Raw genomic sequence first — 15,729 nt, forward strand, 5'->3', positions numbered from 1 at the left:
TGAAGGGGAAAATGAATGAAAGGCGGCAGTAAATCTTCCCTCGCTTTCATGGTCCTTACAAAAGGGCAAGTTGCTCTGAGGCCTGATTTTTGCTGCAGTCTTATTTCAGGATGACTGGATCATCACCTCTTTCGATCTGGGGAGAATACAGGGCATTATTTTTGATTTGGGAAACATTAAAGGAACCTCAAACTTGTTCGGGATCATTATGAACTTCATTGTAGCTGTGTGACGTGGCAAAGCTGGGGTGCTTGAAGACGAGTTCGTAAGACGGGGAGGACCTGGCTTTCAGTTAGACTCCGGGGGTGTGACTGTAGTTGTCCTTCCTCGTGGTGAAATGAATCCAAGATTCTAGGCCCTCTGACAACCGTGAGGTCTTGAGAGTGTGTGATCATGTGAAAACTTCCTCTGCTCTGTCAAAAGTGTCACTGCCTTAAGATTCTATCCCCCTCATAGTGTTGATGGCCAACAGCTAATTGCACCTTTAATCACTTGGAAAATGAGACAGAATACTGGCAATATACAGGGAGAATTAAACAACAACAAAAAACATGAATAGAATTATAGAATGAGCAAGACTTTGAGTATTCCCATTAGGTGTTGTCTTAACGCTAGTTGACAGAATTATGAGCTGAGCTGTCTCTCAACACTTATGATCATTGTCTCTCTGGTGCTAGAAATCAGTGCAAGTTTAAAGAAAATTAAGCTCCTCGAGTTGAAATATAACAGCAGAATTACTAGTTACATAAATTTCTTAATGGGATTTTAAAATAGAGTGTGCCATTTCTAGAATATGTGGTTTTGGAGTATTATCTGATTATTAATTTTCATTGAGTATAAACATACATCTAAAAATAGTAAAGAGGAAGAGTGGATACCTTTTGAATATCAGGGTTTGGGTTTTGAGCATTTATCTCTTCTTTCCATTGCCTTTTCTACTCAGCTTAATGACCCATCGTTGTAATTTTACTTCTGAGAAATTGCTAAAGTAAGCTTGTGGAAAAAGCTGAGCTGCCTATCAGAACAGAAGTTATTGCTACACTGTTTTGGAATATATTAGGATTTTGTAAAATGCCTGTCTTAGCACAAAAGTCATAGTAACTGATTCAAAATAATTTTTTGTTTGAAGTCCTCTCTGAGGAAATATTCTAAAGAAATAACAGTAAGCCAGATTTGATCCATAAATTTTCACTGACTGGTCTGTGTGAGCGTGGAATGAGGTAATAAAACTATGGTATTTGCCAAAGGGTAATTTTCCAAAATACAAGTTAAATGATCATCGTATTGATTCTAGATTTTCCTACCAACTTGACTTAACTATAGTTTCAAGAGATTCTCTTTAATTCCAAAGAGATGTACCAAATTTAGGATATAATTAGCAACATGGTTATATAAAAAGCAGGGAAGCAGAGGCTGTCAGGGGGATTTTTTGGAGCACAGACTGCTCTGATTAACTCAAGACACCTCCTCGGCGCGCCATTAGCGGATATAGTTGGCAGCGTTGGTAGGTTTATTGGAGGAACATCAATGATAGAATATCGGTTCCATTCTCAGTCTATAGCCTCAAGCTCTCCCAATAACATGGAGAGGAATGGTTGCTATATGTTTTCAACCAAATAAGACATTTATAAAATGTTTGCCAAAGAAAGCATCTCTTCTCCTTTTGGCAGGCCTTGGAAGACAACATGTCCCTTGAGGAGATTATGAAGCTCACATCCATTGACAAGTGGTTTTTGTATAAGATGCGTGACATTTTAAACATGGAACAGACACTGAAAGGGCTCAACAGGTAAGGCAGTGTTCTGAGTCGCTCCAGATAGCTTCTGTGCAGCTTTTGTCTTCCTCTTACCCTCAAGCGTTCAGCCAAAATTCTTCCATTCAAAATTCTTCAGTGAAGTTCGTAGTGCCAAGGTTGGTAAGCAGTAGCCATCAAGAAATAGCAGTTTTAAATGTTTACCTTTTGAAAGGTGTCTTTTTAACAGTCTTGTACCCCTACCATTGCCCTCAAACATTGTGGTATTTTTATTAAGTATTTTGAAGTTATAAAATCTATGAATTCATGTGCTATTTAACTTACCAAAAATTACCTAGATCAAAATGTTATTAATCAGTAATAAATGAATAATATTCTTATTTTCTATAATATTTCTAAGTTCTGAAGTTGGTTTTTCTCTTAATATCAACCTACATATTGCTGTCTATTGATGAGCAAATGTATTCCTCTTGCATTCTACTGGTATTTTTAACATTGGGACTTCTAGTTCAGCATACAAATAAGCCACATTCAAGTTCTGTTAATAGATTCTTTACCTCTCACTAATTTACATTTTTATCTCCTTCATGGCCAATTATTTTTAAAATTTCATTTCATGTTCGGAATATTCTGATAACATCAGTGCTTTAAAATCTACTTCTTTATTTTTCATGAGAAGACCGTTTGTTGGGACACCTCAGGCTTATGAAATCACAGATAGGTTTTAATCATGGATCTTTGATAAGAGGAACATTTACCAATCCAGGAGAGAGAGAAAGTATAATCCTCTTTAGCTTCCTGCCTTTAAGAAGGCTTGGAAATACATAATTATTAGGAAAAGGTCTCAATTACAAGCCTAGGCATATGTTTAGAGAGAAGGAAATGGTTTTTTTGGGGGGGGGGGTAAGTTATTCTCAAATGATTAGAGTAAATGTAAAAATATTAATCACTTAAAATGTTGAAGACAGTGGAAAGTTCTCAAAGCCTTCATCTGTGACATATGATTGAGTCACTGTGTTTACCTAATCAAGATGCACACGAACTGGGCAGTAATAACACTTGCTTTTCTTTTTGAGCAAAACGAGGTTCCTTTTCATCTATTGAATAGTTGCCCACAACAAATGCTTGGTTTTGAAAATGGGGGATTCCAATCTGCCAAAAATGAAACTAGCTGTGGTTGCTTATAAGTCATCCTTCCTAGTGATCACATAAAATGAACACTAGACAGCAAATACGTTAACAATTGAGCCTATACATTCATCTTAGAATTTTGCTGACTTGAGGTTTCCTTTCTTTGGTTTACGAGGCCAGCAGAACTTCCATGTTGAATTATAGTCTGTTCTACGGCTTCCAGTTTCAGACAACTGATTTCAAATGCCTAGGAAACCACCCCAATTAAACCACAGGAGGGTGCTAGAAACTTACAGTGTGACGGTTGTAGCAGTGGGAGAGACCTGGGGTGAAAAATAGCAGCTATTGTTGTGATTTAAATTTTCACTTGATATACATTCTGATTTTTGGACCCATTCTATGTTTTAATTGAATAGTTTTTGTTGCAACCAGAAAGCAGGTTGAAATTCTAACTAAGCGGAAATAAGTGTATATTGAGAGTGAAAAATGTCCTTGGAGGATTAGACCCACTTATTGTTACAGATCACTTATCTTTTTGACTTCCACATTCTCTTACATTTATTTGCTGACAATTTAATGTTTTTAGGTTTCATTTTCTGGCATAAGCACATTTGTAAATAGACATATTTTCTATTGTCCGTATTGATCAACATTAAAAATGTTTATATAAAGCTTTTAATAATTTAGAATGGTCTAAAACATTATATTCAAAGTCATCTTTTGTCTTAAGGACTCCACAGGTGATCCATGGTGTTGGTAAACCTAAACCTTGAACTCACTATTTTCTGAATGACACTTTACTGTTTACTTCTTCTTGTTTTTTTGTTTTTTTATTTTATTTTATTTTTTGGTTGTTTTTGGAGTATCCTAGATGCACACAGCAATTTGAAAATGATTGTTATTTAGAAGTGTTAGATAAGTTAAAGAAAGAAAGAGAAAAAAAAGAATAGGTGTCCACTGAAGCTACCTGTCTCAGTCATTGTGTGGTGCACAGAGGTCCGAAATTGAATGGATATTGTAGCTGATGGAGTGTAAGGGTGTAGGACTTGAGTTTTGTTGTCCTATTTTGGTTATCTTCACCATTACCCTAGATTATGGTGTCTTCTGCTTTTTCTCAGCCTCTGCATATATCCAAGAAGGCTTAGTCATCAAGGCAGACACTACTCCAACAGTAATAATAACTCTATTAGCAATTGACATTAGATAGCTGAATTACGCATTGCCAGTTTTGCAAAAAGTTTATGAAGATCAGTTCTTTTTCATTTACATTTATCTGTGGTTCACTTTATTTCAAAATCTCAACTGTTCCAGCATTGGAAAGGCAGACTTTCCTTGTAGACCCAGGAGGTAACTATTTGGTGTGATTTGACATGGCCGCCAAATTCTCTCTCCTTGGCATCTCTCTGCAGCCAGTGTGCTGAGGTCCCTTTGCACTTTTCTGATAGGTCCTCTGGAAAACAGGCACTGGGGAATCTCAGCTGGGAGAAAAGGGGAAACTTTAAGAAGGGACAAAGTATAGAACGCCAGATGTGGGTTAAGTTTCACTTGGTTCCTTTCTTGTGTGTTGGAAAGAGTACAGGCTTTGGAGCTAGTCCGATGGATCCGTGTGAAGTTTTCCCCACTGTGGAACTGCACGTGACCGCCCCCTCCTTTCTCTGGCCTCACATGCTTTCTGCTAACGTCTGCTTGATCGTTTTACTGTGAAACTTAAACAATATAAATGTAAAGGACCCTTGGCACACCGTGAATGCCTAAGAAGGTTTTCCCTCATTTCCCTCTGAAAATGAAAAAGCTACATATTATAATGAAGAGTATTTTGTGATTTCGGGCAGATACATTTAAAGACTATGTTTTAGAGTCACTCAATTTGCATTTGCTTATGCATTTTACAATAGGCTATTTCTTAACTTTCTTGATGATGCACTGTCACTTGTTTTAATACCAGATGTATTTTTTTAAAAGAAGCTGTGATAGCAAGTAATACAAATGCTATTCTTATCAGAAGATCAATAACACTCCATTATGCTAATGAACAAAAATTTCTATTTTACAGTTGTTAATCGTGCTAAAATTCTTCTAAAATCCAATAAACATCTTTACTAGCAGAGGATGAGAACATCATTCAGATTGATGGCCAGTCTATGATTTGTATTTATATACAGTCATCTGAGATGAAGTTCAGAATTTGACTCCTAAATGGAATATACCCATGTATTTAGTATATGTGAGTGTCCATAGGCTGGAATGGGGAAAACAAAACAATGTTTGTAATGAGGTTGGCATTATGGGAGTAACTGAGTTTTCCATGTCCGTGAGAAGGTGAAAATTATAGAAATTCCTTTCCTTGAATGGTGGAGATGAACGTGTGTTATGCTGAGGATAATATATGAAATCCCAGCCGAGTTCCGGGGCGATGAGACCTTAGACCAGTGTTAGAATAATCAATTCAGTGTCCAGGCTGCAAGTGCTTGCTCCCATCAGAACTCGGTTTGCCATCTCCAGTACACGAACAGAGCAAGGGCAGCCCTCCGGAGACTTCCAAAGCAATAGCCATTCTTACCAACTCAGGTGATAGCCATTATTCAGACAGCTTCCCCACTTGAGTTCACGAACTTTCTCCTTTTCCTCTTAAATTGTTTATTGTTGCCCAGGGGAATGCTAGGAAAGTTGATGTTTCTAGGAAGTTCCCCAAATTTATAAGCTGGTATAGTAGCATTAATCGACTTAGAGTGATAACATATTTTACGGTGAATTTCTTTAGGTTTTGAAAAGTTTCTCTTTACTCAATGTGATGTGAGTTGTATCATACAGGATTCCAATGTCTGTAATGCATATGCACTGGGATTTAGGTGTTTAACCTGTTAACTTCATGTTACTGGATCACTTTGCAGGGAGTTTAAGAAAAGTTCAGTCAGAGTTTTTAGTGGCGCTGCGACGTTTGCATAAGCTCTATCCATTGGCTTTCACAACTGAGCTATCCACATTTAATATGTCTATTTTCCCCACACTCTTTCACACATAATGCTACTCCCATATAGCATTTTCATAAATACTCATTACAAGAAAAAAAATACTTATTTTGATCTATTAAAAAGTACAAAAACCTCACCTGTAATCCTTTCCTCCATTAGCATATAGATAGATTCAATTCAGGTCATGCAAATAAACCTGACCTGAAGGGCAAAAGTACAAGTACCATAAATCAAATAAATCAAATGTCAGATGTCTTCATCAGCTAGGTCCTCCTGATATAACTGATTCCTTAAAGTAACAAAAGAACGGATTTAAAATTATATCTTTTAATAGAGAAAACCAGATTTTGATTCAATCAAACAATTCTGAGTGCCTTCCAAGTGTAAGACAATAATCAGAAACTTTATTGACTACATATCAGTCACTGTTCATTTAATTTTTACCACAACCTAAGGAGATCAGTAATTATCCTGATTTTATAGTTGTAAGCTGAGGCACTGAGATACTTAGCAACTTCCTTGCTATCACATACTAATAAATGACAGGTGTGAGATCAAACCTGAGCAGGACTCCAGAGCTCGGGATGTTTGAAATTTCACTCCTGTGCTATATGTAAATGTGTGTATATGTATACACATACACACATATATATGTGAATATGTATATGTATTCACACATATATTTGTACATGTATGTTGAGGAGTGTGGCAAGATGAATTAAACAGAGGGAAATAAGTTTACATATAATAGACACTTTCAGTATAGTAACAGTAGTCAATAGAGCATGACGGTCCCATCACCATCGAACTAGCACATATGATAAAGTTTTCAACTAGGTTAGTAATTAATAGACAAGCACAGGTACAAGAATCTCTCAGTTGAACCCCTTCTGCTACAAGGAAGGAAGGAAGTCAACTGTAATAAAGCTTGTTTATGAGCAGGGACTATTTCAGGACATTACACTCCAAGCATTTTAATTTATAATATCAAGTTGGATTAGCAATTTTAGGTTGAAAGATCATAATGATACTTAAAAAAAACCCAGCATGAACAGGCAAGAAAAAAAATACCATGAGGTGCTAATTACCAGGTTTGAGTATCTGCTTATCTTCTGCTTGTGTCTTTTTAATTTTTTTATTTCCTTATTTTGAGTTTCGGGTGCTTTGGCTCTTTCTGATTGACATATCAAAATGAATCTGTTGTCCAATTTAGAGGTTTAAAAAGAGGGGATATGACCATTGTACAGTTTCCACTATGTAAGTATAGGGGGCTTAGATTTGGATCTATTTCTCTATTAATTGTTCATATAAATTCAATTTACTGTGGATTAATGTACAAATTATCCAGTAATTGCTTTTGTCCAATATTCTATAGCCTTCATTTTTTTTACTGTTTTAATTCTGATAATCTGCTTTTCCTCCTTCACCTCCACTTATTGCTATAGTCAATGCAGTCAGAAAGAGTCAAGTACACTTTTGAAGGGCCCCATTGTCATCTGAACATCACTGTGTTCAGTGTGATAAACTGTGTCCACTGGTGGGTGCTGAAAAATCATAGGTGTGCCTACTGCTTAGGAAAACAATCTAGGGCAAACCTGGTGAGTTCCACTTGGGCATTCAAGTGCTAAATTGAGCTCAGTAAAGTTGGCCATTTCCCTGCAGCCACAAACTTCTGGCAGATGTAATAATGCAGGTGTCACCTTAGCTGGAACACTCCGTTTGAATGTCCTCTCCTACACATGTTCGTTTCTATTGGCTTTTTATTTAACTTGCTCATGAGGCATGGCAAAACCAGAGAAGAACCTTTTGTGCTTAAATTTGATTAAAGTTTTCTTGGGGAAAAGTGTCACCTAAAAGTTGTTAAAACTTAGATATAAGACAGAAAAATGTCAGCACTTTGTTTTCTCATGATAATTTGTACTTTCTGTTAGAAAAAAACCCTAATAATGAAAAATTTTAGTCTTAAAGGGTATTAAATAAAGAAATAATTTAGGGAAAGAAATATATATATATATATATATATCCTTATATATAAAATATAATTGCATGTAATAATTTTGATGATACTTTATTCTGGATATATGTTTGTGATACCATTGGTTGTTTTCCCCACTCCAGTCTGAACATTCATATATATACTAAGTATAGATGAATGTGGGAATGGCGATGATTGGGCACTTTAGCGGAACCCATTGTCTTGATTTGCAGAAAATGAGTGATGTCCTCTGACCTCACCACCGAGTCACACTAGATTTCTGAGTCTCAGTTTCTCTCTAGTTAGAAACAAAACAAAATACAACAACACACAAAAAAGCAAACTCCATTCTTATTTTACTGGGAAGCCATGCAACTAAGATGAATATATAACATATTATGTGTGAAATAATTAACTCTAAAGGAAAACAATTTTATCAATTACAACATATTACCATTCTGTGGTTTGTCTTTATACCCTAAACCACTTATCTAATAAACCACATCAAGAATACTAAAAATTGGAGCTTACATGAGAAAGTTATATTTTTTCTATTTGAAAGAGGAGTATTACTGTGGGAATTTCTATGCCCCTGTGAACTAATGCCAAAAATAGATTTTATTTTTAATTTGTTTTTATGTTCCATGTGATAAGATATTTTAGGTGATGTCATAGATTTGATGGCCCTCCATTAATTTTTTTAACTAACAATTTATTGAATCAGATAGAATGTAAAAGTTTACATCAAATATTTAATGTTCTGAGAGTCTTCATTAAATTCACTATTTAAATAGCATTTACAAATGTGTATTTTGAAAGTGTGAGAGAGAACTTGATTCTGGCATGGGCAAAATAAATGTTTTACTCAAAATGTTTCAGAGTGATATTTAGATAGTTCAAAAAACAGATATGTATTTTGTGTGTATCGATTCTTAAATATTGATAGTACAAAAAATCTCAAGTTGATTTAAAATAACATATACTCATAATTTGCATGTACCTATTAATAGTCAAGAATTAATAGATTATCTTTATGTCATTATCTCTGATCTCAGCATGATGAGTTATGTAGATGGCATTTACTAGATGGCATTTCTCTTTATTAAGAGCTCTTATTGGACCATATGGTATTTGTTCATCTACTCAGTCATTAGTATTTATTAGGTACCTACTATGTGCAAAGCTTGCTACTAGGTCCAGTGCCATCTGTCGATGGATAATTGTTAGTCATTAACCTGTCTTCATTGGGTTTATAATCTATATTTGAAGGTTAAAAAATATATACACATGGCTATACAGAAGACAGACACTTTTAACAGACCAACTAGAGGCAGGAACACAAATCCAGGAAAATTAAATGGAGGTTAAGCTCTAAGACCTCTGCATATGTTACCTCACATAAAGTGTTCATTTAAGAGTTCCTAGAAGGTGTGCCTGCCTACCTCATATTTTATAAATGAAACAATGGCTCAGATGTTTAAGTAAACTTTTTGAGATTTCAGAGGTAGTGTCCCTTGGAACCAGGATTTAAGTTCAGGACTTGAGGAATCCAAGGACAGCATATATCCCTTCAATATACCCCCCCAAATAAATCCTTCAATATATCCCAAAGCCAGGGGAGCCAAGAAAAGAGAAACTTTAAAACAGAATAAACAAAATCAGAAGACACTTTCAACAATATTGTGTGGTTTAGGGAGAGTAGAGAGCGAGGGAATTGAGCAAGTCTTCCAAATTTGAGGATCTGGAGGGAAGAGAAAGAACTAGATTCTAAGAATCAAATATGCAAGAAAAGAGAGGAAGTGGGTAAAGGGATGAATTTTACTTAGGAAGCAACAAATCATGTTTGCTCTTATTTTGTTATGTTTCTACTATGTTTCATAAAAGTGAGAATCTTAGTGTAAAGAAATTGTCTATGAACAGAAATTAAAGTGGGTATTATTTACCGATTTGTTCAATGTAGGTAGTAGTTGGAAGCACATAGTTTCATTTCAGTGTTCCCTAATCATTTGATGCATGTGGGTACCATCCTCCACTTAAATTGTAAATTCCATTAAGGCAAATTGCAAATATCATGTCTTAATAGACTTTTATTATAAGCTTTTCTTAAGAGCTTTTGCTGATTTGAGTGAACACAGAAAAAAGTTCACTATACTAAGGCATAGCATCAGCTCTGAAACAGATACAAATGGCTTCCAGTTCTTTATTGATCATATATTTTCTTGGGCATTGGCAGACAGTGTCTTCCATCAAGCAAAAACTCAAATATATTTGTGTGATAATATGCCCATTAAATAAATGAATACATACTCTTGGTAGAAAATGAAAATCCGAATTTCTTAGTCATGATAAAAAGGAGAAATTAGAAAATGCATTTATAGTTCCTGGTTGTTTCAAGAGACCCACAGAATGATTACCTGAAAAATATATAGTCCAAGATACAAATTCACTGTGTTGGAAGACATTGTAAATCAGCATCTCCACATTTTCATTTTTTTAAGTGACTATGTATTACTGATTAGGTAGGAAGACTTTGAATAAACTGCTTTCTAATAAAAGGGGGTTTATCTAATTGTTTTAAATTATCAAATGGAGACATATCTATTGGAAGCATTATAATACCTACATATGCATTATCAAATCTATATTGCCTGTTGACAACAGGCCAAAATTTTTATATTTTTGGATTAAAAACAAAAAACTATCCAGGTTTTCAAAATTGCAAATTTTCTTAAAAGTTGTGAGAAACGTTCACTAATATTTACAAGTGTAGTGAAGGTTCTAATTTAATTAACCAGTGGAGAAGGTTAGGGCAAAAAAGATATATTATTTATAAGAGATCTATATTTCTCTTTTGACCTTAAGGTGCATTTCTGTTATGGTTCGAGTGGGAAATATCACTATTCTATTTTCGTGGACGGTGAAACTGAGTCAAATTGAGGTGTGTGTCATTCTTTCTGTCACAGCAGTCAGAGGAAAGTAGGGAATCTAGCCCTGGGCTTCTGCCTGCGGTTCTAGTCACTAACCCTTTTCAGAGCTTCTTTTTAGAGATATGACTTTTAAATCAGACAGCTGGAGATCAGTTCCTCCTTAGCTGTCAAGTTGTGAGTTGTGTGTTTTCCTGCTTGAATTGTTGACCCCACTTAGAGCAGAAGCATTGTAAGGGATGTGCCCTTCTCTGGGACTCTTGTGGGGGAAACACAGAGGCCTGGCAGGGAGAAAGCCCTGGTGAGTCACCTTTAAAAGATGTAGCACTGGGTGTGGTGAAAAAATAATGAATACTGTTTTTCTGAAAATAAATAAATTGAAAAAAAAAATATAGTAGAAAAAAAAAAAAAGAAGTTAGAGTGTAATGAGAAAAAAAAAGATGTAAACAGAATTTTGAAGGGTGTGGAGAGCTGGGGTAAGGGTTTTCCTTTCACATTTCGCCATATTTCAAATAGAAGACTGTCTGTATACAGGCATTCATACATACACATATATTTTTTCTTTAAATAAGATGAGAACACCTTATCCTCCACGCTAATGCAGGTCCGTAAAAAATTTCTTGAAGTGTACAATGGAGAATACATTTACATTAAATCGTCTGCCTCAGCTGTAGTTAGAGGCTGACCCCCAGAATTTTTTCACCTGCTCATTCATACCTGAAGTGTCTTTTAGGTGGCCTAGAGCCCCGGAGTCCAGCCTTGGAGGTAAAATGCATGATTTCTGTCCTACGGAGTGTAAGGTAGTGGCCATGCCTCCCCGCGGTGTAGAAAATGCTTGGGTGCACGTGCTCTCCAGAAGATCAGTTGTGATTTGCAAGGAGAGCTGAGTATGTTGGCCCTCATGTCAGGGGAGAGCTACGGGAATGTTGCAGAGGAGAGGAAAAGTCTGAGAAATGCTGAGACGATGGGGCCACATTTAAATGACGTTCCAGTTTTGTTCTGATGAATCGCTCCTCCTGCTTCTCTCCCTCCTTCTCTCCCGCTTTCTCCTCCCTCGCGCCTGCGCTCTTCCCCTTCTCCCTCAGGCCCTGGCATCTGCATTTGTGAAGCACTTATTTACCTGCTTGGCATTGTGCCAAACACTTCACAGATTTATCATTTTGTCTGACTGATAGGTTTGTTCTCTCAGTAGAGTTGGAGCCTGACTCTAGATTTGGCCAGAGGTATTTACTTAGGGTTGAAATAGGCTGTTAGACACTCTTTGTCAATGACACATAATGATGATAAAGTAACGGCCATCACCTCAGTGTGAACATGGCCGTGGTGGTATTACACATACTGACTCAAACCCTCCCCTACCTAACCCTACCTACCCTACCTAGCCCTCCCCAACCTAACCTACTCTGTAGCTGATGGACCGGTATAATTGACCATCCTTTGCTCTAGGCGGCTTGAAGGGAGAGCTACTCAATTTGCTCTTGAGTATATAGTCATTAGCATGAAGTAAATGAGAATTTTTGCTGTCCAGGGTGTTAATATTTATTTTTATGTCTTCTTCTGAAAAACACTCAGTGATAAAGATTTTTGATTTCCATGTAGGTAATAATCCTCAAATTAACCGATCTAATGTGATAGGTTATCAGGAATTTCAAACTGGCATTTTTCCACATCTTCCTAGAAATGACTTTCCATTTTATCTCTCCCTTTCTAGAACGGGCTTACTTTTGCTCACTCAAGAACTAAAACATTTGGTCAAAAATTATTCCTATGTATGTTCCATTTAGCAAGAAAAAAAAATCTATGCAGCAGTTATCAGTAGATAAGATTCAGTTAAGTAAGTTATTTTAATAAGATTCTAAGTAATAGTTTCTAGAAGTCAAAGAAGGTTATATATTGAAAATTATACTGCTGTTGCTTGGAACAACACATCTGGTAGGTGGAAAACTACTCTGTGGAAACATGACTTTCTTTAAACAAAGATCATGGAGAGGTTGTAAAATATAGGACTTCCACATAAATTTATTTGTGAAAGAACAGATTTTATAAAATCAAAGAATGCTCATTTAATCTCAGTTTTCTACTAAGGCCTTATACAACATTTGTTTTTGTTGGATTTAAATTCTGGATGTATAAAAAACCTATATTTTGGGAAAAGCCAGGATTTTCCTTACTGAATACATCTTAATTTGGGGGAAAGGACCTATTGAATGGATTTAAAATTATAAATAAACTTATTAATCAGAAGTAAGAAAAGCAGTATTCTATGGTATGCACTTTGCCCTTTAGTTCAATCTGATCAGGTGAAAGTTGTTTGGTAAAAAACATGATTTGTGAATGTAACAGAACACTTTCTTATACAATTATAGACATGACTCACTACTGTGACAGGGTACTTTCTGTTTGTTTTTCATCATTACCAAATCTGTGGCAGAGCACAAGAGAGTCACAGCATTTCCAGCTAGGAATCAGTGAGATATAAAATGTGATTTATTATGTCTCAAAAATTACAATTAACTTAACCTATATTAGGTCATTTCCTGCATTATTATTACTTGGTATCATGATCTATAATCATGATACTATAATCAGTATTATATAAGTTGTTCTTACCAGATCGAAAATAATACCATAGTAATTCGGGATTATTGTGATCACTAAAGATTGGCTAAAAGAAAGAATGTTAAGATTCATGGATTAAAAATTGCCTGCTGAAAAAGTATGTACAGTATCATTTGCTCATGCTTTTCTTCTTTGTTTGATTCTGTTGTTTTTAGTAGCCTTTAAGGTGAAATACAGTTTTAAGTGTCTGGTCCCTCGAAAGTCAACATTTGTAAGATTGTAACATATTGCAATAGCACTAAGCAGACCTAGATCTTCATAGATAATTTTCATGCTGGTGTGCTTTCCCATGAACATTGGATCACTGGGTATTGTGGTATTGTTTGCCCTGTAGATGAGCGGTCAAGATCAAGGTGTTCTTTAATTCCTCCAAAGACCTCACGGCTGTATAGTAACAAAGCACGGTGCTTTGAACAATTAAGAGAAAATAGCGGTATTTACCCAATTGCCCAGGTCTCATCCTTTGCTTTTCTAAACACGACTGCTGCTTTTGAAAAACGTGTTTTGCATTTCTCTTAAGGAAAATTTTGCATTTCTCCTTGGGGGGGGGAAAAAAAGATGAGAAGACAAATAACCTCCCCTGCTTGCATTATTGGGATTGGGGCATGGTCTTGAACCTGCAAAATGCCAAAAATAATCCTTGAAGCCATGCAAGAGTCAGGGGAAAGGCTGACTGGGGGGGGGGGGTCTCAGGGCAGAGAACACGAATCTTACTCTTTTTTTCTGTCCTTATGAAAGCAGGTGTCATTGCTGAGGATCAGGCTCTTCTCTCAGCTTCTGCTTCTCTCAGCTTCTGCCTTTTCGGGGATTTTTAAAAAGAAGACAGTAATAAAATCGCAAGCCCGTCCATCCCGTAATCGTAGGCCAAGTGGAGTGCTCATTTTCGCCTTAGAGCTTGTGCAATCTGGAGAGAAATTTGTTTAGTATTACTTGTGAGTTGGTGGATCAGATAAAAGCCAGTGAAGTGGAAGAGAGGACTGTGTGAAGTGTGCTGCCTCCCTTGGTAATAGCCATGCTGCCGGCGTTCCTCCAGTCGGTTAATAGATTTCCCCAGCTCCTCTATGCCAGGTGAAAATTTCCTCATTAAGGGGAATTTATTCCATTTCCTTTTATCATTTATTATTGAAGACTAAGTGTGAGTGGAGGAAGTTGCGGAGATGACAGGGTAGAATTTTAAACAACAACAACAAAATCGACGTTGGAAGTCGGAGAGAGACAGGAGAAAGGCTCGTATTGTTTATAAAACCAGAGAACACACAAGAGACTTCCCGCTGTAGAAGCTGAGCCCTGCTGTCTAACCGTTAAAAGATTATGGCAGAGTGTGTAAAAGTCTGATTGTCTGTTTTTAAGGTGTTTTTTCCCCCTCCAAAAATTTCAGAACTGTCATTTTCAGCTGCTAAGTAGAGAGGAACTGAAGATTATGAAAAGGCCAACATCACAGCGATCTGGTGTTTCTTTGTGTTATTGTTTAGCTTCTTTTATGCAATGAGGGAAGTGTAACCTTTGCAGAGTTTGCCCCTGAACTCTGAAAGCAAGGAAAACTGGGGGGGGGGGGGGGGGGGGGGGGGGAAGAGAAAGGTTACATATATGGCACGTTTCCCAGAATGCAATAAAGATCAACAGAAACATACCAGCACACAGGCATACATACCAGATAACAGACGGATACTTTATCGCACATATTTTAAAACTGTGTGCTTTTCTGCAATATGCTCCCTTCAGCTGATCACATTCTTGCTTGGTATAATGCTCCCTTGATTTACAATATAATATAAATGGAGCATTCCCTATATGAGACTTCAGAACGCGGTTTGGAATCACAAATTCAGCATTTATACTTCTTTTAGTAATTATTCTATTTTGAGTTTATTCCAAATTAAGGCTTTTATTTTCCTTTGGAAAAAGAGAAATAGTATAGCCCTGTCCCTAAAATAAGCTTTCATCTAACTTGATTTCTTAAAAAAAAAAAAAAATCTCCCTCTGATGGAAGTTCTTTTAGGCAGACAAAATGGAGGCCAGCCCAACGTGGGCAGATAGACAGGAGGAGCGCCTATCCGAATCTCCACATTGTTAGATGAGCTTTAAGTTCACTTAAGATGATTCATCTTGCATTTGACTCTGAAGAGGTTTAACCTTATCTAAATCACTGGCCCAAAGCTAATGAATCGTGTCTTCAAACTGTCTCTTCTTTTATTTTATTATAATGGGACTCAAAATAAAATTTTGTATCAGAACAAGTAGGGAATCAAGTCAATTTTCTTCCCTATGTAATGACATAACGGCCAGCTCTGTGTCAGACAAAAGCAGCAGAAAGAGCGAAATATAGAGAGAGGCAACCAGCTTCCTGTCTTGGAG

General features: G+C 36.4%; 1 protein-coding gene across 1 annotated transcript in view; it reads left to right on the plus strand.

The window, feature by feature from the left end:
- CPS1 (carbamoyl-phosphate synthase 1) overlaps window positions 1-15,729 on the plus strand; it is a 124,111-nt gene that overhangs the window by 61,284 nt on the left and 47,098 nt on the right. The window contains exon 21 of the mRNA XM_059393414.1: window positions 1,671-1,789. Within this exon, the coding sequence (XP_059249397.1) occupies window positions 1,671-1,789 (119 nt within the window). The remainder of the gene's footprint in view (window positions 1-1,670; window positions 1,790-15,729) is intronic.

Source organism: Mustela nigripes, chromosome 3, assembly GCF_022355385.1.
Source record: "Mustela nigripes isolate SB6536 chromosome 3, MUSNIG.SB6536, whole genome shotgun sequence".
NCBI classification, from domain to species: domain Eukaryota; kingdom Metazoa; phylum Chordata; class Mammalia; order Carnivora; family Mustelidae; genus Mustela; species Mustela nigripes.